The sequence below is a fragment of the Stegostoma tigrinum genome, chromosome 10 (assembly GCF_030684315.1).
Source record: "Stegostoma tigrinum isolate sSteTig4 chromosome 10, sSteTig4.hap1, whole genome shotgun sequence".
In the NCBI taxonomy this organism is placed as follows: Eukaryota; Metazoa; Chordata; class Chondrichthyes; order Orectolobiformes; family Stegostomatidae; genus Stegostoma; species Stegostoma tigrinum.
In genome coordinates, this window is record NC_081363.1 from 5015619 (window position 1) to 5038344 (window position 22726).

At 49.4% G+C, this 22726-nt stretch overlaps 1 protein-coding gene across 2 annotated transcripts in view; it reads left to right on the forward strand.

Annotated features, from left to right (window-relative positions):
- Positions 1-22726, forward strand: part of jag2b (jagged canonical Notch ligand 2b) — a 291811-nt gene that overhangs the window by 229941 nt on the left and 39144 nt on the right. Inside the window, exons 10-14 of one of the 2 annotated variants that reach the window (XM_059648926.1) lie at positions 382-495; positions 1530-1576; positions 6060-6236; positions 19228-19378; positions 22183-22347. In XM_059648926.1, coding sequence (XP_059504909.1) covers positions 382-495; positions 1530-1576; positions 6060-6236; positions 19228-19378; positions 22183-22347 — 654 coding nt within the window. The remainder of the gene's footprint in view (positions 1-381; positions 496-1529; positions 1577-6059; positions 6237-19227; positions 19379-22182; positions 22348-22726) is intronic. The other variant, XM_059648927.1, reaches the window with a different exon arrangement.

The following is a 22726-nucleotide window of genomic DNA, read 5'->3' on the forward strand; positions in this document are numbered from 1 at the left end:
GGGCTCCTCCTGTGCCTTTCAGCCCATTGGGCCTGCGTCAGTTCTTTGGTTGAAGCTATCCAATTGATCCCATTCGGCATGGTTCAGTAATGTTTCCCCTAGAATGGCTTGTTTGAGTCTCTTTTAAATATTGCCATTGAATCCATTCCGATTACCCTTCTAGTCAAAGTGTTTGAAATGGTAGCAACTTACTGTGTTAAAGATGCTATCTTGGGTTCTATGTGTCTGCTCAGAAATTTACCAATGCATGAGGTGGTGTGGTTTCTTGCTGATGTACATGTTTGGATCTTTCTTCACTTGGCTTGCTTTTTGAGCTAAAGTTGCTGACTGTCCCTTTCTGTCTCTGTGTTTCTCTCCCCGCCTCTCCACGTCCTCCCACAGATGCTAATGAATGTGAGATGGAGCCTTGCGTAAATGCTTATTCTTGCAGAAACTTGATTGGTGGATATTACTGTGACTGCTTCCTAGGATGGTCTGGACAAAAATGTGACACCCGTCAGTATTCACTTCTGTGATCTCGCATCCCATGAGAATATACGCGAACGGTTTTGAAGTCTTGCAGCGGGGAAGTGCAGGGTTATTGGGCAGGCCATGATAATGTGGAATTGGAAACGCAAACAGATCGCTCACGATCTTGTTGCTTGCCGGAGCAGGTTGAAGGGACCGATTCAGCGCCCATGCCGTTAGTTTGTTTTTCAAATCAGAGGTGCCCCCCACCGTCCAACCCCAGATGGGTCACTGAATAATAGAGTCAAGTGAGATCTTTGATTCCCTTAATGTGGCTCTCCCAGAGAAAGGAGGCACCTTGCTCCTGTTTGAAATCATACAGTCCATGTTACTCCAACAGTGCTGATAGTGGGGAGTTTCAAGAAGTTGACCCAAGTGCATGTTCACCAGAGTGGTTGTTGACTTGAGGGAAATGATGCTATTCCTACTGTACCTCCTACTTGTGCCGTTCTGTATGATGGAGGTAATGGGTTTTAGGATGTATTTATCCATCTGGTAGGGACAGAAATTCTGTCTCTGATCAGTAACGTTGTGCTGGAAAGTGCGGGGGTCATTAGTGGAAGGGATTGGGCTTGGATGTGAGAGTTTCCACTGCCCAGTCTGCCTTTCCCTCCTGCCCCTTCTGCTTTCCGGCTGCCCTTACGAATATAAGTGCCTGTTTGGGACAGGAGTCCATGGAGTTTCCTCACGTAGCTCAGAGCTCAGGGAGGGATTGAAGGAAGCTTGTCTCTGGGTGACAGCAGTAGGCCAAGAGCAATGAAAACCGGAAAAGCCCAGCGCCTCCAGCTGTGAGACAAGCACCCCCCCCCCCCACCTCTTCACTGCAGGGCACTCAGCTGCTGATGTGTTACAACTAGCCCTTGGGCTTCACACCAAGGACAGGATAATGCTCTGCAAAGTTTGTGTAGGTGGGGACGGAGAATTAAAAGGGGCAGGCTCGGTCAGTCAATCAGATTATAGGCCCTTCTGGAGAGTGCTTTTAAATGGTATATTGTGTAATTCTGGACTTGTTGTCTCTTCAGATGTTGATAGCTGCCATGGACAGTGCCAGAATGGAGGGACGTGCAAGGTAATGAAAGGCAATGAAAAGAAAACTCGACTGTTTGCAGCTGAGTTACTTTATATGGAACTGAAACACTTCCAACATATTTCTATCTGAGCTTATGCTGCACACTTGCCTCCTCCCTTCTTGATTCATTCTCCCCACTTCCAACCATCAGAGTATCCTTCCAAACAACAGTTACATTCATTAGTGATAATGGGAACTGCAGATGCTGGAGAATCCAAGATAATAAAATGTGAGGCTGGATGAACACAGCAGGCCAAGCAGCATCTCAGGAGCACAAAAGCTGACGTTTCGGGCCTAGACCCTTCATCAGAGAGGGGGATGGGGTGAGGGTTCTGGAATAAATAGGGAGAGAGGGGGAGGTGGACCGAAGATGGAGAGAAAAGAAGATAGGTGGAGAGAGTATAGGTGGGGAGGTAGGCAGGGGATAGGTCAGTCCAGGGAAGACGGACAGGTCAAGGAGGTGGGATGAGTTTGGTAGGTAGGAAATGGAGGTGTGGCTTGGGGTGGGAGGAAGGGATGGGTGAGAGGAAGAACAGGTTAGGGAGGCAGAGACAGGTTGGACTGGTTTTGGGATGCAGTGGGTGGAGGGGAAGAGCTGGGCTGGTTGTGTGGTGCAGTGGGGGGAGGGGACGAACTGGGCTGGTTTTGTACAGCCTTTTGAATTAGAGTCTCCTTTTAGTATCCACATGTTAGCACAGGAACTGCCGAGCAAAGAGTAACTTTAAGATTAAACAATAGATCTTGAAAATGGCATGTTTCACGAAAATGCAGCAGGCTTAAAGGTGCCCTAGTTGTTGGAAAGCACTGCAAATTAAAACATACGTCAGACCTATTGTTCGGGGTAATTGTGTGCTGTAGCGCAGGGTTCTCCAGGTCCTTGTGGAAATGACGCACTCCTTGGGTTAGCTGTCAGACATTAAACGGAGATAACACAGCGTGGAGCTGGCTGAACACAGCAGGCCGAGGAGCAGGAAATCACTTTCTGATGAAGGGTCTGGGCCCGAAACGTCAGCTTTCCTGCCCCTCTGATGCTGCTTGGCCTGCTGTGTTCATCCAGCTCCACACCTTATTATAGAACATAGAACATAGAACAGTACAGCACAGAACAGGCCCTTCAGCCCACAATGTTGTGCCGACCATTGATCCTTATGTATGCACCCTCAAATTTCTGTGACCATATGCATCTCCAGCAGTCTCTTAAATGTCCCCAATGACCTTGCTTCCACAACTGCTGCTGGCAACGCATTCCATGCTCTCACAACTCTCTGTGTAAAGAACCCGCCTCTGACATCCCCTCTATACTTTCCACCAACCAGTTTAAAACTATGACCCCTCGTGTTAGCCTTTTCTGCCCTGGGAAATAGTCTCTGGCTATCAGCTCTATCTGTGCCTCTCATTATCTTGTATACCTCAATTAGGTCCCCTCTCTTCCTTTTCTCCAATGAAAAGAGTCCGAGCTCAGTCAACCTCTCTTCATAAGATAAGCCCTCCAGTCCAGGCAGCATCCTGGTAAACCTCCTCTGAACCCTCTCCAAAGCATCCACATCTTTCCTATAATAGGGCGACCAGAACTGGACGCAGTATTCCAAGTGCGGTCTAACCAAAGTTTTATAGAGCTGCAACAAGATCTCACGACTCTTAAACTCTATCCCCCTGTTAATGAAAGCCAAAACACCGTATGCTTTCTTAACAACCCTGTCCACTTGGGTGGCCATTTTAAGGGATCTATGTATCTGCATGCCAAGATCCCTTAATTCCTCCACACTGCCAAGAATCCTATCCTTAATCCTGTACTCAGCTTTCAAATTCGACCTTCCAAAATGCATCAGCTCGCATTTATCCAGGTTGAACTCCATCTGCCACCTCTCAGCCCGTCTCTGCATCCTGTCAATGTCCCGCTGCAGCCTACAACAGCCCTCTATACTGTCAACGACACCTCCAACCTTTGTGTCATCTGCAAACTTGCTGACCCATCCTTCGTTCCCCTCATCCAAGTCATTAATAAAAATTACAAACAGTAGAGGCCCAAGGACAGAGCCCTGTGGAACACCACTCACCACTGACTTCCGGGCAGAATATTTTCCCTCTACTACCATTCGCTGTCTTCTGTTGGCCAGCCAATTCTGTATCCAGACAGCTAAGTTCCCCTGTATCCCATTCCTCCTGACCTTCTGAATGAGCCTACCATGGGGAACCTTATCAAATGCCTTACTGAAGTCCATATACACCACATCCACAGCTCGACCCTCATCAACTTTTCTAGTCACATCCTCAAAAAACTCGATAAGGTTTGTGAGGCATGACATGCCCCTCTCAAAACCGTGTTGACTGCATTTGATCAAGCCATGCTCTTCCAGATGGTCGTAAATCCTATCCCTCAGAATCCCTTCTCACGACAGACGTGAGACTTACTGGTCTATAATTGCCCGGGATTTCCCTATTTCCTTTCTTGAAGAGAGGAATTACATTTGCCTTTCTCCAGTCCTCAGGTACGACTCCAGTGGAGAGCGAGGATGCAAAGATCCTCGTGAGTGGCGAAGCAATTGCATTTCTCGCTTCCCAAAGCAGCCGAGGACAAATCTGGTCCTGGCCTGGCGACTTGTCAATCTTATCTCGGATTCTCCAGCATCGGCTGTTCCCGTTATCTCTGAGACGTTAAATGGAGTTATTTATACGCCATTAATCTGTAGAGGTGATGTGAGGCAGGGTATTAATTAGGAGATGAGAGAAGTTTGTACGATGGGCAGCACAGTTGCCATGGGCGACTTACATCACTGTAGACGCTGGGTAAACCAACTGAGCGCTAAAGCTTTGGAGGGAGTTTCTGAAATGTGTTGGTGATGAGTTTGTTGGAGCAGGAGGTAGAACCAACTAGGTGACCATCTACTTTAGAACAAGCGTTATGCAATGCTACTTTGTCCAGAGATGTGCAGGTTTGTTGGATTGGCCATGCTAAATTGTCTGCAGTGTCCAGGTGGGTATAAGCTAGGTGGATTAGCCATGGAAAGTACGGGTCTACAGGGAGAGGGTAAGGGGTTTGCATAGGGTGCTTCTCAGAGGGTTGGTGTAGACTTGATCGGCTGAAAGGGCACTTTCCACGCTGTAGTGATTCTGATGAAAAAGTGCCAATTAATCCTGTTGTGAAAGAAGATTTACGGAAGGGCGACCACAGTAGGGTAGAATTTTACATTATGTGTGAAAGTGAGGTAGTTCATCCTGAAGTAAGGTTATTAAATAATAACAAGGCAAATTATAATGGCACGAGGGACAAGCAGGCTGAGGTGGATGAAGAATTTCGAATAACTGCTGGTCGTGTCCTTGAGGGAAGGAAATCTGTCGTCCTTATCCCTAGCTGACTCCAAATCCACTGCACAGTGGTTGTTCTTAGCTGGCTTCTGAGATAACTGAGTAAACCCTTCAGCTCAGGATCACTTAGGGGTGGGCAACATGCCCCGGTCTTTACCAACAATCTCCACAACCCATGAAAGAGCAAGGGCAAAACCACCCCTGGAATTTCTCCTGGGGCAATTGCCTCTTCCCTAGCCCTCAAAATCAATTTTTATTTTTATATATTTTCTAATAAGAGCATTATCCAACAAGAAAGCAACACTGAATGATATGAGGAGGTAAAGTGCAGTATGTTGAACTGAAAACAGCAAATGCTGGGGATCGCATTGGGCCAGGCAGCGCCCATGGGAGACAGCAAGCTAGTGTTTCGGGGCTAGGTAGCACTTCATCAGAGACTCCCGGGCCCACTATGATGTCCTGCATTTGGTGTTTTCAGTACAGATTCCAGCTTCTGCAGTAATTTGTTCCGACTGTAGAAATAGCTGTTATTGTCACATATATTCGAAAGAGTGCAGTGAAAAGTTTGTAATCTCACTGCCGTCTTAGGTACAGGCTACTTGAGAGTTTGTTACAGACTTGAGAGGGCCGTAAATAAAAGTTCAGTTTAAGAGTAAAGGATAAAGAAGCTTTCTTTTACAAAGTCTTTTATCCAAGTCCGTGGCAGGTTTCCTTGGAGATGCTGGGCAAAGGATCACCGGAGCCAAAACGCTAACTCTGTTTCCTCCTTCACAGATGCTGCCAGGCCTGCTGAGCTTCTCTAGTAACTTCTGTTTCTCTTCATGAATTATGGAGGCCTGGCTTGTAGTCCCCAAGGGATTCTCTGTCACCCCCACACTGGCCTGGCCTGGGACTAACCTCCAGGACTCGCCTGGACTGTTTACCTGTGTGTGGGCCTTACCCCTGGGCCTTGCTGCCTCCCACAGCAGTATATTTAAGTTTGGTTGGCAAGGTAGATTTTTCAGGAGAACCTTAAAGAAAGCGAGGGAGTGGGGTTGGGGGGGGTGGGGTGTGGGGGGGGAGTGGGATTGGGGATGCAATGCCAGAATCCTGGCGAACTGAAGGCCGAGTACCTATTGTGGGTCTGTGGGTTACTGATGAATGTTATTACAGCTGTAACCTCTTTGTGATATTTCAGCGCGACCGTGTGTATGGCTACCAATGCATCTGCCCGCGTGGAATTGTCGGCAGAAATTGTGAATTCAAAATGAACGAGTGTGCGAGCAAGCCCTGTTTGAATGGAGGCCGATGTCAGGACTTGATCGGTGGGTTCCGCTGTCACTGTGATCAGGGTTACTCAGGAAGCGTATGTGAGGTGAGCCCACGTATTAGTGACGGCGGATGTTGTGTGTGATGTTTGATGCCGGGGTGAGTTAATGCTTTAATATTACCACCCATACTTTGAATCTGAGGAATCACATGCAACGGTACTCTGCCTTTGTAGTGTGCTTCCCGTTTAGGCTGGTTTGCCAACCAATCACTACTCTCACGCATTATAAATGTTGGTTTTCTTGCAAATTGTCCTGATGTGTGCAAGACAAAAAGCTCTTACAAATAATTTTGTTTTGTGGAGAAGGTACTGGCATGGGTAGAGGATTAGCTGATTGGTGGAAGGCAGAGAATGGGGATAAAGAAGTCTTTTTCAGGATGGTAGCTGGTGACTTAGTGGTGTTCGGCAGGGTTCAATGTTGAGACTACAGCTATTCACATTAGGTGGGTTTTAGAGGGATGGGTCAGTGTAGACCTGTTGGGCTGAAGGGCCTGTTTCCCATCTTTAGGGATTCTATATTCTATAAAAAGAAATTAAAGATCTGATTTGACTAGATTTATTATCGTCACATGTCCTGAGATACAATGAAATGTATTGTTTGTGTGCTATCTAGACAAATCATTCCATACATAAGTACATCAGGGTACGAGAACAGAATGTAGAATATAGTGTTACAGCTACAGAGAAGGTGCAGAGGAAGATCAACTCTAATATATGAGAGGTCTGTTCATAAGCCTGATAACAGCAGGGAAGAAGCTGTTCTTGAACCTGTTGGGATGTGTTTTCAAACTTCCTGGTGGAAGAGGATGGAAGAGAGTATAACTGGTTTGGGAGGGGTTTTTGATGATGTTGGCTGCTTTCCTGAAGCAGTTGACCACAGGTGGAGTCAGTGGAAAGAAGGCTGGTTTGTGTAAAAGGCACACTTGCCTTCATTACTCAGACCATTGAGTATAGGGGGTGGGGCGCCATGTCACTGTTGTACAGGACATTGGTGAGACCACTTTCAGAGTACTGTGTACACCTCTGGCCCCCTTGCTATGGGAAAGATATTATTAAATTGGAGAGCATTCTGTAAAGATTTACAACAATGTTGCTGGGAATGGAAAGTTTCCATTATAATGAGAGGCTAGGACTTCTTTCACTGGAGTGTAAGAAGCTGAGGTGTGACCTTACAGATGTTTATAAAATCATGAGGGACATAGATAATGAGAGTAACAAAGGTCTTTTCCTTAAGGAGTTTGGTGGTGGGGAAGTTCAAAACTGAAGGGCATTTTTAAGAGTGGGAAGAAATATTTAAAAGGGACCTGAGGGGCAGCATTTTCACAGAGAGTGGTTCGAGACCAAAGAGCGTCTTTCACCGCATTGATGGTCCTCCAGGCGCAGTTGATGTTGGTCTCGGTGTGCGTCCTGGGAAACAGCCGGTATAGCACGGAGTCCCGTGTCACGGAGCTGCTCGGGACGAACCTCGACAAATACCACTGCATCCCCCTCCAGACCTCCTGCGCATAGGCACACTCCAGAAGGAGGTGATCGACAGTCTCGTCCCCCCCCCGCAGCCACCTCGAGGGCAGCGTGCGGTGGCACAGAGATTCCGGGCATGCATAAAGGATCTCACTGGCAGAGCCCCTCTCACCGCCAGCCAAGCAATGTCCTTGTGCTTGTTTGAAAGTTCTGGCGATGAGGCATTCTGCCAAACGACTTTGGCAGTCTGCGTGGGGAACCACACGACGGGATCCATCCTCTCCTTTTCCCGAAGGGTCTCGAGGATACTACATGTTGACCGCTGCCTGACGGCCTTGTGGTCAAAAGGTGTTTCCTTTCAAAAATTTCTCCACCAAGGGCAGGTCGTACGGAACGGTCCAACTACTCGGAGCGTTCCGCGGCCACGAGGCCAGGCCCATCCTTCGCAACACCGGGGGCAGGTAGAACCTCAGCAAGTAGTGACACTTGGTGTTTGCGTACTGAGGATCTACGCACAGCTTGATGCAGCCGCACACAAAGGTAGCCGTCAGGGCGAGGGTGGCGTTCGGTACGCCCTTTCCCCCATTTTCCAGGTCTTTGTACATAGTGTCCCTGCGGACCCGGTCCATCCTCGACCCCCAAATGAAGCGGAAGATGGCCCGGGTGACCGCAGCGGTGTAGGTCCAGGGAATAGGCCAGGCCTGCACCACATACAACAGTACCGAAAGCCCCTCGCACCTGACAACCAGGTTCTTACCCGCGATGGAGAGGGACCGGAGCATCCACCTGCCCAGTTTCTGCTTCAGTTTGGTGATACACTCCTCCCAAGTCTTAGTGCATGCCCTAGCTCCACCGAACCAAACACCCAGCACCTTCAGGTAGTCTGTCCTGACGGTGGAGGGGATGAAGGAGCGGTCGTCCCAGTTCCCGAAGAACATGACCTCGCTCTTACCCCTATTGACTTTGGCACCCGAGGCCAGTTCAAACTGGCCCTAGATGTCCAACAGCCTACTCACCGACCGACGATCGGTGCAGAAGACGGCGACGTTGTCCATGTACAGGGAGGTCTTGACCTGAAGGCCCCCACTGCCTGGGATAGTCACGCCCTTCAGGCTCACGTCCTTCCTGATGGATGCGGCGAAGGGCTCCACACAGCACACGAACAAGGCAGGAGAGAGCGGGCAGCCCTGCCTGACTCCAGATCTGACGGGAAAACTGTCCGATTCCCACCCATTGATCGAGACTGCACTAACGATGTTGGTGTAGAGCAGCCGGATCCAATTGCGGATGCCCTCCCCGAACCCCAATTTGGAGAGGACATCCCTCATGTAAGCATGAGAGACCCTGTCGAAGGCCTTCTCCTGGTCCAGGCTGACGAGGCAGGTGTCCACCCGCCTGTCCTGTACGTAGGCGATCGTATCCCTGATGAGCGCGAGGCTCTCAGCGATCTTCCTGCCCGGCACAGCACAGGTTTGGTCAGGGTGAATCACCGACTCCAGGACAGACCTGACCCGGTTGGCTATGACCTTGGCCAAGATTTTGTAGTCCACGTTCAATAGTGAAATGGGACGCCAATTCTCAATTTCTTCCCTCTCTCCCTTCCTCTTGTAAATGAGGGTGATGATGCCCTTCCTCATGGACTTGCACATTTCCCCTGCCCGAAGCGCACTATCGTACACCTCCAGCAAGTCCTGGCCGACCAGGTCCCACAGAGCGGAATACAGCTTGACTGGTAAGCTGTCTCTCCCGGGAGTCCTATTCCTCTCCAAGGACTTGAGGGCTCTGGTCAGCTCGTCCAGGGATATCGGCCACTCCAGCCACTCCCTCGTGCCGTCGTCTAAGACCTCCGTGATAGACAACGGGAACGACTCGGAGTCCGTGCTGTCCGTGGGCTTCGTGTCGTACAGTCCGGCAAAGAAGGATCTGTTGATCCTCAAAATGTCGGGCCAAGACGATGTCACTGAGCCGTCGTCCTCCTTCAGCCGGCTAAGCACAGAGCTCTCTTTGTGCACCTTCTGAAAGAAGAAACGCGAGCACGTCTCGTCCTGCTCCACGGAGCGGACCCTGGACCGGAAGATTATCCTGGAGGCCTCCGCGGCGAAGAGCGAGGCTTGCTGGCCCCTCACCTCACGGAGGTCCTCCGTGACATCGACCCCCATCAACTGCAGAAGGAGCAAGTTCTGCACCCTTTTCTGGAGTCGCGACAGCTTTCCCCGCCTCTCTCTCGTCTTCCGAACACCCTTGAGGACAAAGAACCTCTCGATGTTCTCCTTCACCATCTCCCACCAGTCGCCCGGAGACTCAAAGAGGGGTTTCATGGTTCTCCAACCGGCGTACTCCCTCTTAAACTCCTCGACGTTCTCTGGGGTCAACAGAGTCATGTTGAGCTTCCACGTCCCCTTGCCGGCCGGCTGGTCATCCTGTAAGTGACAGTCGGCCAGCAGGAGGCAGTGGTCAGAGAAGAACACCGGCTCGACGCCGGTGGACCTGACCGAGAACGCCCGTGACACAAACAGGAAGTCTATCCTTGATGAATAGACCTGTCTGGCCGCAACCAGGTGTACCTCCGCTGCGCTCCATCTGCAGGGGCACTGAAGACGTCGAGCAGCTTGGCGTCCTTCACCGTGCCCAACAGGAATCTGGACGTGACGTCCAGTTGACTCCCCCCACCCGCTGTCCCCACACCGGATCTTCCATCTGCATCGATGATGCAATTAAAGTCTCTGCCTAGGATGACCAGCCTGGACGTAGCCAGCAGGGGTGGAAGCCGCTGCAGGACGTCCAACCGCTCACTCCGTACCGCTGGGGCGTACACGTTGATCAGCCTCGGGGGAGCATTCCTGTAGGTGACGTCAGCCGCTAGGAGGCCCCCCCCCCACTACCTCCTGAACTTGAGAGATGGTGAAGTTGCGCCCCCGCAGCAGAATAGCCAGGTCCGAGGAGCGACAGTCGTTACCCCCCGACCAGATCGAAGGCCCACAGGTCCAGGCGCCCGACCATTTCCCGTACCTGCTGAGGTGCGGTATCCCGCACTCCTGCAGAAACAGGAGGTCCGCCTCAATGGTGGTCAGGTAGGCCAACGTGGACACACATCTTGCAGTTGACTTGACGCTGCGCACATTAATGCTCGCAACTCGTACCCCCATTGTGGGCAGTGACCGCAGTACCCTTCCCAAGTCCAAGGTCCAGTCCCTCCATCTGTCCCTTCATGCCCATTGCCCGGGCTAACTGCTGGACGCTCTCCGGGCTCAGGAAACCGTCCGTGCTGCCTTCCGGGTGGCATCCCCCCGTCGGGGGTACGGAGGCAGGAGAGTCCGGCTCTGGATCAGGCTGGGGACATGCTGTTTCCTCCTTCCCGCCTGGAAGTTCCAGGGGGCCCTCCAGTGCCCCAGCGGCACGTGACTGGGTATCAGGACGCCTCCCATCACCTGGAAGCGGGGTGCTGCTTTCCTACTCCCTTGAGATCTTTAGTTTCTGCTTTGGGCGGGCCCCCTCCGCATATCCCTCGTCAGAGGAGCTCTTATAGCCCCCCTGAAGCTGCCTCTTCCCGCCTGATGGTTGCGGTTCCTGGGCCTGCCGACGCACCTTCCTCCTCGCTTTCCGGACCGTCGTCCTCTCCCCTGGGTCGCCTGTCGCTGCCTCCATCGACTCCAGGTTGTCGGGGGGAGCGGAGCCTGGAGGGGCGCTTTGCTGGCCTCGGGCACATCCTGCGGGGCTGAGCCCACCTGCACATTAGTGGGGTCCCTGCAGGGCCCTGGTGCCTTCCTCTCCTCTGGGGGGCTGGCCCCACATTGCCCCCGCCGGCGACCTGGGCGTAGGTGGCCCCCCGCCGCGGGCATGCCCTATAGAGGTGGCCCGCTTCCCCGCAAAGGTTGCAGCTTTGTTTGTGTGGGCAATCCTTTGCAAGGTGTCCCTCCTCCCTGCAGTTCCTGCAGATGGTGGCTTTGCAGTCGGCTGCCACGTGACCTGACCTACCACAGGCATGGCAGACTTTAGGTTGCCCTGCGTAGGTCAGGTAGCCCTTGCTCCCGCCGATCGCGAAGCTGGACGGTGGGTGTACGATGTTCCCGTCCGCGCCCATCCTCAGTGTCACCTTGACCTGCCTCTTACTGGTCCAGATGCCAAAGGGGTCCCCGATGTCAGTTAGGTCCCCTTCCACCTTCACGTACCTTCCAAGGAAGGTCAGGACATCAACTGCTGGCACATGCGGGTTGTACATGTGTACAGTCACCATACGGCTCCTCTGCGCTGGCATCACAAACAGTGGGACAGCGGTCAATACAGAGAGGGGGCCCTCACCTCCTTTCTCCTTGAAAACCTCCAGGAAGCGCTCGCAAAGCTTGGCACTCCTGAAGGTCACATCATAAAGACCTCCTCCGGGGAAATCCTGCAGGCAGTAAATGTCCGCAGCAGAGAATCTGCAACAGTCCAACAGGACCCTCTTCACGAAGAAGGTGCGGTCCACAGGTGCACCTTCATCCACCTTCTTCACGGAAACGCGGATGGTGTTCCGGACCCCCTGACCTGGGGCACGAGCACTTGCCGCAGCCATCATTGCAGGTTGACTGCTCCCCTGAACCAGCGTAAGGCTGAAGCCAGCATTAAGATCCACCGGTTGCAAGGGTGCACAGCCAACCCGACGTCTTCCTTCCACCTCCAACACAGCGCTGTCCTCCTCTCGGTCCACAAGAGAGTGGGCTTTTATTTTGTTCCGGATATAAGCTGGTTCACTGAGCTTGAAGGTGTGTTCCCAGGTGTTTCGTCACCATTCTAGGTAACATCAGTGAGCCTCCGATGAAGCGCTGGTGTTATGTCCCGCTTTCTATTTATCTGGTTAGGTTTCCTTGGGTTGGTGATGTCATTTCCTGTTCTTTTTCTCAGGGGATGGTAGATTGGCTCCAAGTCAGTGTGTTTGTTGATGGAGTTCCGGTTGGAATGCCATGCTTCTAGGAATTCCCGTGCGTGTCTCTGTTTGGCTTGTCCTAGGATGGATGTGTTGTCCCAATCAAAGTGGTGTCCTTCCTCATCTGTATGTAAGGATAGGACATGACCCACTATCACTCGTATCCTTACATACAGATGAGGAAGGACACCATTTTGATTGGGACAACACATCCATCCTAGGACAAGCCAAACAGAGACATGCACGAGAATTCCTAGAAGCATGGCATTCCAACCGGAACTCCATCAAACACACTGGCTCCAAATCAATCTACCATCCCCTGAGAAAAAGAACAGGAAATGACATCACCAACCCAAGGAAACCTAACCAGATAAATAGAAAGCGGGACATAACACTAGCGCTTTGTCGGAGGCTCACTGATGATGTTCCCTAGAATGGTGATGAAACATCTGAAAACTAACCTTCCAGCTCAGCGAGCAAACTCACATCCAGGGCTGTTTCTGTGTTGTACAACTGACTGGCCTGTGTTCACAATACTGTAGTTTCTTGTGATGTTACAAGGTGTAGAGCTGGAGGAACACAGCAGGCCAAGCAGCATCAGAGGAGCAGGAAGGCTGACGTTTTGGGTCTGGACCCTTCTTCAGAAAAGAAAAGCTTTCCTGCTCCTCTGATGCTACTTGGCCTGCTGTGTTCCTCCAGCTCTGCACCTTGTCTCAAACTGTGCAGTATCGACAGTACCTACTATCTCTATAATTTCTTGTGATCCTGGGCAGAGCAGTTTCCATACCAAGCTGTGATGCATCTGGACAGCATGTTTTCTATGGCCTTATGACAAAATTTCAGTATGAAGTATCTGCTAAATAAGAATCCAGAGTGCTTTAAGATGGACTATTTCTGAATGAGTTTAATCATTTTACTGTTCTGAATTGCATGATTTTAGTTTTGAGAGGAATAAATTGTGCTGAAGTGTTCTGACCTACAAATGTACCTCCACAGGTTTCCAAGTCTGCTCTGTCACTCAATAAGATCTTGGCTGATCTGATTTTAATCTTAACTTTACATTCTTGTACATCCGTGACAAATCTTTCATTTCTTTGGATATCAATCTACCTTGGCCTTAAACATATTTAAAGATTGGGCATCAGCTGTCTTTTTAAGGATGGGAATTCCAAAGGAGATTTAACTCTTCGAGAAAGTTTTATTTTCTTTGGCCCTGATGGACTGCAGTTTTCAAATGTAACATTTAAATAAATGTGAGATGCAGGACAAATTTTCTAGGACAAATCAGGGCAGGACTTGTACGTTTAATCTCACAGGTGGTACGGTAAGGTCCTGGGGATTGTTGCTGAGCGAAGAGACCTTGGGGTGCAGGTTCATAGTGCCTTGAAAATAGACGGGGCAGTGAAGAAGCCATTTGGTCCGCTTGCCTGTATTGGTCAGTGTAGGAGTTGGGAGGCTGTACAAGACTTTGGTTCTGCCACTTTTGGAATACAGCATTCAGTTCTTGTCTCCCTGCTTTAGGAAAGATGTTATTAAACTTGAAAGGGTTCAGAAAAGATTTATGAGGATGTTGCCAGGGTTGGAGGGTTTGAGCTTCAGGGAGAGGCTGAAAAGGCTGGGGCTATTTTCCCTGGAGCGTCGGAGGCTGAGGGGTGACCTTATATAGGTTTATAAAATCATGAGGGACATGGATAGGGTAAATAGACCAGCTCTTTTCCCTGGGATGGGGGTGTCCAAAACTAGAGGGGCATGGGTTTAAGGTGACGGGGGGAAAGATTTAAAAGGGACCCGAAGGGCAATTTTTTCACGCAGAGGATGGAGCATGTATGGAATGAGCTGCCAGAGGAAGTGGTGGGGGCTGGTACAATTACAGCATTTAAAAGGCACCTGGATGGGTACATGATCAGTAAGGGTTTAGAGGGATATGGCCAAATGCTGGCAAATGGGACTGGATTAATTTAGGATATCTGGACAGCGTGGGCGAGTTGGACTGAAGGGCCTGATTCCGTGCTGTACATCTCCTCGAATGTGTGGCTCTAGTCCCAACATTTGGAGATGATGTATTTCCAGGACAAGGTCAGGGTATTGGAGGTAATCCTGTGTTGAGACGTCTTTGTTATCAGGATAAACAGGGGAAATGGACCACAAAACAGTGTGAGGGGTTTTGACATGTAAGGGAATTGAGAAAAACCAGTGAAGTGGAGTTGAGGTTTCTCAGATAAGCTGCAGTCTGAGTGCGTGCTGGAGCAGACTGGGCCAAATGGTCTCGTCTTCCTCCTACATTGTGAGGTCTTACATACACCTAGAAAGAGATTGCTGCATATGTAATTAGAGAGAACAAGGCATAAGACAATCAGCAAGAGAAATGAGGGAGATGCTGGTGGTGAATTTCTCCTGCAGGTAGTTGTTGGGGAATGGAATGTCTGCCTGAGAATAGGGGAGGTCACAGAATCACGACCATTATTAGCAAATTTGCTGATGACACAAAGCTGGGTGGCAGCGTGAAATGTGAGGAGGATGTTATTAGAATACAGGGTGACTTGGACAGGCTAGGTGAGTGGATGGATGCATGGCAGATGCAGTTTAATGTGGATAAATGTGAGGTTATACACTTTGGTGGCAAAAACAGGAAGGCAGATTACTATCTCAATGGAGTCAAGTTAGGTAAAGGGGAAGTACCACGAGATCTGGGTGTTCTTGTACATCAGTCAATGAAAGCAAGCATGCAGGTACAGCAGGCAGTGAAGAAAGCTAATAGCATGCTGGCCTTCATCACAACAGGAATTGAGTATAGGAGCAAAGAGGTCCTTCTGCAGCTGTACAGGGCCCTGGTGAGACCGCACCTGGAGGATTGTGTGCAGTTTTGGTCTCCAAATTTGAGGAAGGACATTCTGGCTATTGAGGGAGCGCAGCGTAGGTTCACAAGGTCAATTCCTGGAATGCGGGACTATCATGTGTTGAAAGATTGGAGCGACTGGGCTTGTATACACTTGAGTTTAGGAGGATGAGAGGGGATCTGATTGAGATGTACAAGATTATTAAGGGATTGGACAATCTGGAGGCAGGAAACATGTTTCCGCTGATGGGTGAGTCCAGGACCAGAGGACACAGTTTAAAAATAGGGGGTAGGCCATTTAGAATAGAGTTGAAGAAAAACTTCTTTACCCAGAGAGTGGTGGATATATGGAATGCTCTGCCCCAGAAGGCAGTGGAGGCCAACTCTCTGGATACTTTCAAGAAAGAGACAGATAGAGCTCTTAAAGATAGTGGAATCAAGGGTTATGGGGATAAGGCAGGAACAGGATACTGATTGTGGATGATCAGCCATGATCATAATGAATGGTGGTGCTGGCTCCAAGGGCCGAATGGCCTACTCCAGCACCTATTGTCTATTGTCTATTGACCAGGTATTCAAAAGGAGAGCAGATAGATGTCTGGAAATGAAAAATATTCAGAGTAATTAGGAGTACATTAAAAGTAAGTGGGCCACTCTGAGAGCATCATTACAATGGACTAGATAAATTTGTATCAAAATTCAACCTCTGATGACCAGTCACAGCATGTTACGTAGAATTTTGACCATACATTTAAGCTTCACGTAAACCTCCTCCCTATTACTTCTCTAATCTCCTTAGTACATCTTCCTGTAGCATTCATAGTATGCGGGCTAGTTGGGTTAGGCATGAGAAATACGGGGTTACAGGGGTAGGGCGGGACGCTCTTGGGGCGTTGGTGTAGACTAGATGGGCCGAGTCACCTCTTTCCGCACCGTAGGGGTTCTGTTCAATGGACAGTTCCCTGCACCAGTAAGTTTTACATCCTAACCACCCTCTTCTGGTAAAGAAACATTTCCAGAATTGGCTTTACTTGTAACTGTCTTTATTTAAAGACCTTAAGCTTTATTCTCCCCCCCCGCAACTGGAAAGATCCACTCAACACCTCATTCTGGAGTTTGTGACTCGTTCAGAAGAGCTGTCTTCGTTTTCGCGTGAAAAGCTCCCAAATATCTTCAGGGCAATGTGATGGTCCCACAGTGGCTCCTTGTAATGTGATGTGTGACAGAGGTGGTCAGCACAGTGGGGTGACTATTTGGGGACTGGTCCCCCCTGCAGAGAGCTGGTTCAGTTACAATGTGATTACTGCTGCCAGCACGTCGGGGTGACATATCTCTCACTGGGACTGAACATGATTTACAAAGCTGGTCTGCCTTATTTCCATCACCACTGTGCAGAAATAGCCAGTCTGACGATGCTTAAAGGCAGATCAATGTCATGCCTTCCTGTATATGTCTGTAAGTCAAGTCCCAGCCTCTTGCTGGTAATGTAATGCAATTGGAAATTGGAGTAGGGTGGAATGATTGATCTCCACCTCCACCTCTCTGCTGCCTGAATCATGTCCTTTCAATTGATTAAAGCTAAAGCATCTGTTCAATACTTGGCCATTGCCTATGTACAAAGTCTCTCTGCTGCACTGGGGATTGGCCAGGGAACATTGAGCTGTACAGCTCAAGAAGGGAACCTTCGGCCCGTGACGTTGTGCCGAACATGAAGCCAAACGAAACTAATCCCTGCTGCCTGCCCTTGGTCCACATCCCTCTGTTCCTTGCGTATTCATGTGCCTATCTCAAAGCCCCTGAAATACCCCTATTGTATCTGCCCCAACCATCATGGACAAGCATATGGACGTATATGGAATAGTGTAGGTTAGATGGGCTTCAGATCAGAATGACAGGTCGGCACAACATCGAGGGCCGAAGGGCCTGTACGGTGCTGTAATGTTCTATGTTCTATCATCCCTGGCAGTGTGTTCCACGCTCCTACCACTCTCTGTGTAAAAAACTTGCCCCTTACATCTCCATTGAACTCTTCTCCTCCCCCCCACCTCCACCCCCACCACCACCACCATTGCAGCTTAAATGTGTACCCCCTAGTTTTAGACATTGCAGCTCTGGGAAAAAAGATTCTTACTGTCTGCACTACCTATGCATCTCATTGTTTTACAGATTTCTATCAAGTCTCCCCTCAGCCTCTGCCACTCCAGAGAATACAACTCCAGGAGTGTTTCCAGCCTCTCCTTATAGCTCGTACCCTCTACTCCAGGCAGCATGCTGGTAAACTCTTCTGCACCCTCTCCAAAGCCTCCACAATCCCTCCTGTAATGTGGCGACCAGTACTGAACACAATAATCTCAAGTGTGGCCTACTAAAGTCTTCTAAAGCTGCAGCATGGCATCCTGACTCTTGTACTCAATTCCCCGACCAATAAAGCCAAGCGTGCCATGTATACTTGTCTTTGCCAACCTGTCTACTTCATGGCCACTATCAACAGACCTCATGGTGATGGCACTTGTACAGTTTCTAGAGTGAGCGGGAGATTTGTAACCAGAGGACATCAGTTTCAAGATAAATTGTCCAAAGAATCCAGTACAATGAGAGCGATTTCCATTCAGAGAATTGATGCTGGATCAGTTGATAATTTCAGATTTGAGATAGAAAGGCATTGAGGGGAATGGGTCAAAGGCAGGAGGAGTTCGGTCTGTGGAGTTAAGCCACAGATCCACCGTGATCACATTGACTGACTGGTGGAACAGGCTTGAGGGGCAGAGTGGCCGTCTCCTTTTCCAGCTTCCCTCAGTTGTTACAAATTAGAAACACACTCCCGAACAAGATGCTTGAATCAAATTCTGTCCTAATTTCCAGAGGAGAAAGTGAATGAATAATTGAAGAGCAAGACTAGGTGCTCAGTCAGAGGGCAGCTAGTATTGATGGGCTGAATGAGCTCCCCTACAACATACAATGCCATTACCAGCAGATGTGGTACAGTATCATCCCAGATTTGTTCCGTCTAAATTGTTTTATGACTTTAAGATGGGCAATTTTGTTTAATCAAAAACATTTTCTTGACGCCACCAACTTTGAGTATGTTCAGGTGTACCAATTAGGGTTACTGCAGTGAATTGCCTTACATGGGATTATCCTATTTAGCAGTATGGCTTTCATGGGGCTTTCTGTCTTTATTTAAACCCATCCCCAACAGCTGCTGAGAATTAATCTACTCTGTGCTCTGGTGGGATTAGAAAAAAGGCAGTTTTTTTTATTTGCGCAGTCAATTCCTTTGTGCCTCAGCTCACTCACCCCTCCTCCAAACTGTTGTTTAATAGATTCAGTTTTCAAAGATTGTTGATTTATTCTTTAAAGGGTCAGATATGAGGAAGTCCTCATATTGTGCTCTCTGCATGCCCCGTACCTAGAGTCTGATTCTTGGTTTGAGAAATGAAGGTGGAGGGTTCAGGATCATGCAGCTGGACTGAAGGAAAGGCAGGGGCCATCAGGAAGCAGCCATTTAGATAATTATGATGGGTTTCACAACCTGTATATAGTGGGAGGGACAGAGAGGATGAAAGCCCACGCTTTTCAAAGTGTTAATTATAAACGAGAGAATGGTGTGAAAAGTTTTTTCATTTCAGAGCTGTGAGGAGACAAGGGTTACCTGTTTTGACTTTAGGATAGGAGGAATTCAGAGGAGCATTGACTGTGATTTCAGCAAAGATTATAGATTGAAAACTGCTTAAATTGATTGCGGGGATGCAAGAATGATGCATTGGTGAGCGCTTCTGTGAGGTTTCATAGCTCTGCTGAATCTTACTGTTACACTTTTACTCCCTGTATCACAGAGAAAAGTCAATTATTGTGATCCGAACCCGTGTCAGAATGAAGCAAGATGTTACGTACTTGGTGAAGATTATTACTGTGCATGTCCCGAGGACTACGAGGGGAAGAATTGCTCTTTTCTGAAGGACCACTGCAGATCTGCACCTTGCCAAGGTATCAGTGGCCAGATATTTCAGAAGCGAAAGATATTACATGGCTCTGGGCCGGGTGGGACTTGAAGCCACTGGGCCTCCCCGCCCAGAGGATAGGAAAAATCTGCGCTAGGTGAGCCGTGAACTCTCTACTTTGACAGTCGTTGCCCAGGAAACTGACTGGCTGTCATTCTGTTTATAAAACATTGCTGTTGGCCGTGAAGTGACTACACTATACTCCATCAGTAGTAAATAGCGTCTCGTTTCCAAATTGCTCATTCCTGGCAGATTTGGCTGCTGCAAAATGTTGTCTGTACCAGGGTGACTTTGGCAATGCTGCTGGCTAGGGAAGGAGAGCTATTAGACTGCCTGGAGGCTATTCCAAGGTGATGCTTGAGGTCTACGAATGTTGCTGCATTTTTGAAAGTGAGGGAATCCTCGGCCTTTGTGTGAATTTTCAATTCCAACCAAAACACTACACAAGTCAGGTTCTGATGAAGCTTTTCTGTTCCTTGAAGCCACCTGCCTTTATCAAGTGAGCTCTGTGTGAAGGGAGTGGGGTCCCTACGTATACTGGTAGACACACACACCTGGCAATGGCACAGGGTCTGCTTTCACACTCACTCTCAATAGTGAGAAGATCTCCACGATGCACCAAGGCCAGGGAACAGCGAAAGGGCAACGTTGTAAGTAACTGGTAAACACGAATACGTTCAGGGAGTAGCACATACGGGGCGATTTATAATATGGGCCGAAAGAGCTTTACTCAAACGTAGAACAGTGTGGCGCAGTACAGGCCCTTCGGCCCACAATGTTGTGCCAACCTATAATCCTAGTCAAAGATCAAACTACCCTGCATACTCTACATTTAACAACTATCCCCCATCTGCCTATCCAAGAGTCGCTTAAAAGTCTCTGAAGTATTTGACTCCACTCCCACTACTGGCAGCACATTCCACACGCCCACCACTCTCTGTGAGAAGAACCTACCTCTGTCATCTCCCCTATACCTTGCTCCAATCACATTAAGATTACACATGTCGGGGAGTTAGCAGTCTGAGGAAGAAATGGTGCCTCCAGTCCCAGAGAGTGCAGTGTCTGTCCATGAATGGTAACAAGTTACATCCAGTACCTTTGGTGGAATCGCAGTGTGCTTTAATAAAACCTCATCCTACCACCATAGGCTGAGAGTAGGAATCATTGATTCCCTACCGTGTGGAAACTGGGCCTTCAGCTCACCAAGTCCCACTCAGACCTACCCCCCTAATCTACACATCCCTGAACACTACAGGCAATTTAGCATGACCAATCCACCGAGCCTGCACATCTTTGGACTGTGGGAGGAAACCGGAGCACCCGGAGGAAACCCACACAGACATGGAGAGAATGTGCAAACTCCACACTGACAGTTACCCGAGGCGGGAATCGAACCCGGGTCTCTGGCGCTGTGAGGCTGCAGTGCGAACCACTGAGCCACTGTACTGTGTAGAATGAGTGTAGACCACATCACAGTCACAATGTCTGAACATTCAGTCTGCAGGGTTAGTATCCACTGTGCCTCTGGGTTTTGGTGTGACTGCTTGATGATTGTATGTCTTCCTCTCTTCAATTACCCTCTCTTTGAACTGTGCCTTTGATATGCTTCCTGTGTGTCTCTGTGTGTGTCTGGGGGGCTGTGTGTGTGTGTCTGTCTGTGTCTGTGTGTGTCTGGGGTTCTGGGTGTGTATGTCTGTGTGTGCGCGTGCGTGGGTGTGCCTGTGTGTGTGTGTGGGTGTGCGTGTATATGTGTCAGTGAGTGTGTGTGTCTGGGGGTCTGTGTGTGTGTGTATGTGTGTGTCTGGGGGTCTGTGTGTGTGTGTGTGTGTGTTTGTCTGGGTTCCGTGTGTGTGTGTATATGTGTGTGTGTGTGTGTGTGTGTGTGTGTGTCTGAGGTTCTGTGTGTGTGTCTGTGTGCATGGGTGTGTGTGTCTGGGATTCTGTGTGTGTGTGTGTCTGGGGTTCTGTGTGTGTGTGTGTGTGTGTGTGCACGTGTGTGTGTGTGTGTGTGTGTGTGTGCACGTGTGTGTGTGTGTGTGTGTGCACGTGTGTGTGTGTGCGCGTGCATGGGTGTATGTGTGTGTGCAGTGTGAGTGTGTATGTATGTGCGCGTGTGTGTGTGCATGTGCGCGTGTGTGTGTATGTGAGTGTGTGTGTGCCTGGGGTTCTGTGTGTGTGTGTGTGTGTGTGTGTGTGTGTGTGTGTGTCTGGGGGTCTGTGTGTGTGTGTGTGCGTGTGAGAGAGAGTGTGCGAGGACAGAAGTGTCTTGTGTAAATTAGGGTATTGCAGCCAGGCTACTTTCTCACCTGTTAACTTTGCACAATCCAAAGAAGCACAGGCCTAGTCTTTAATCAGGACAAGGATGTTCTGGTCCCAGGAGAGTGCAGGGAGACCAGTGGGCAGGAGTATTAACACGTTAAATTGAGGAAATTGGGTTTGTTTGTATTCGGAAAAGGGATTTCCATTTGACCGAGTTGAAGCTGCAGTTGGAGTTGACCAAACTGATTGAAGGAAATTGTCGGCTGCAGTTGATGATTCAAATCACAGGGATCATTAGGCAAAGCACAGGGAGCCTGGAATGAGAGGGGAAGTTGGAAAGAGTGTGTTAACCTAAAGGGGAAATAGTTTTAGGAACAAGCCACCGGGGGAGAACACTGAAGTACACAGCATTGATGAGTCACAGGGCAGTTACAGGGTGCTGAGGGATGTGGTGGGGGTGAGGAGTAGATTTGAGGGATAGTGGATGTTGTGTGGCGCTCCTGTTGATAACACATTGGTGTCCCTTTGCAGTGATCGACAGCTGTACTGTAGCAGTCTCCAGCAATACCAGCCAGGATGGTATTCGCCTCATCTCGTCTAATGTCTGTGGTCCCCATGGCAAGTGCATCAGCCAGCCCACTGGGAATTTTACCTGTACCTGTGACCGAGGGTTCACCGGAATGTACTGCCATGAAAGTAAGTGAAGACCCTGTCAGCGTTGTCCCATGATGCTTGGCCAGCTTTGTTTTTTAACGTGTTGCAAGGGAGCTCTGAATCGTCAACACCAGACAATTCCCAGTTCACTGCCATCCCATGTCAGCTGGATTTTCCGGCCGCGTGAACTCCTTTATCTACTTTGTGAAACTTGGAAACTAAGTCAGCAGGAACCAGCTGACTCCGGGCCAGATGCTTGAGCTCGTCGTCCAGTGCGATTCAGAGCGAATGCAGCATTGTTGGAGGTGACGTGGGTCAGGTGAAACCTCAATACAGGTATCCCGCCTCTCCTGGGTTGCATGAGAAAAATGTCATACCTATTGTCCTGGAGAAGAGCAGGGCACAGGTTAGCTCCAAACAA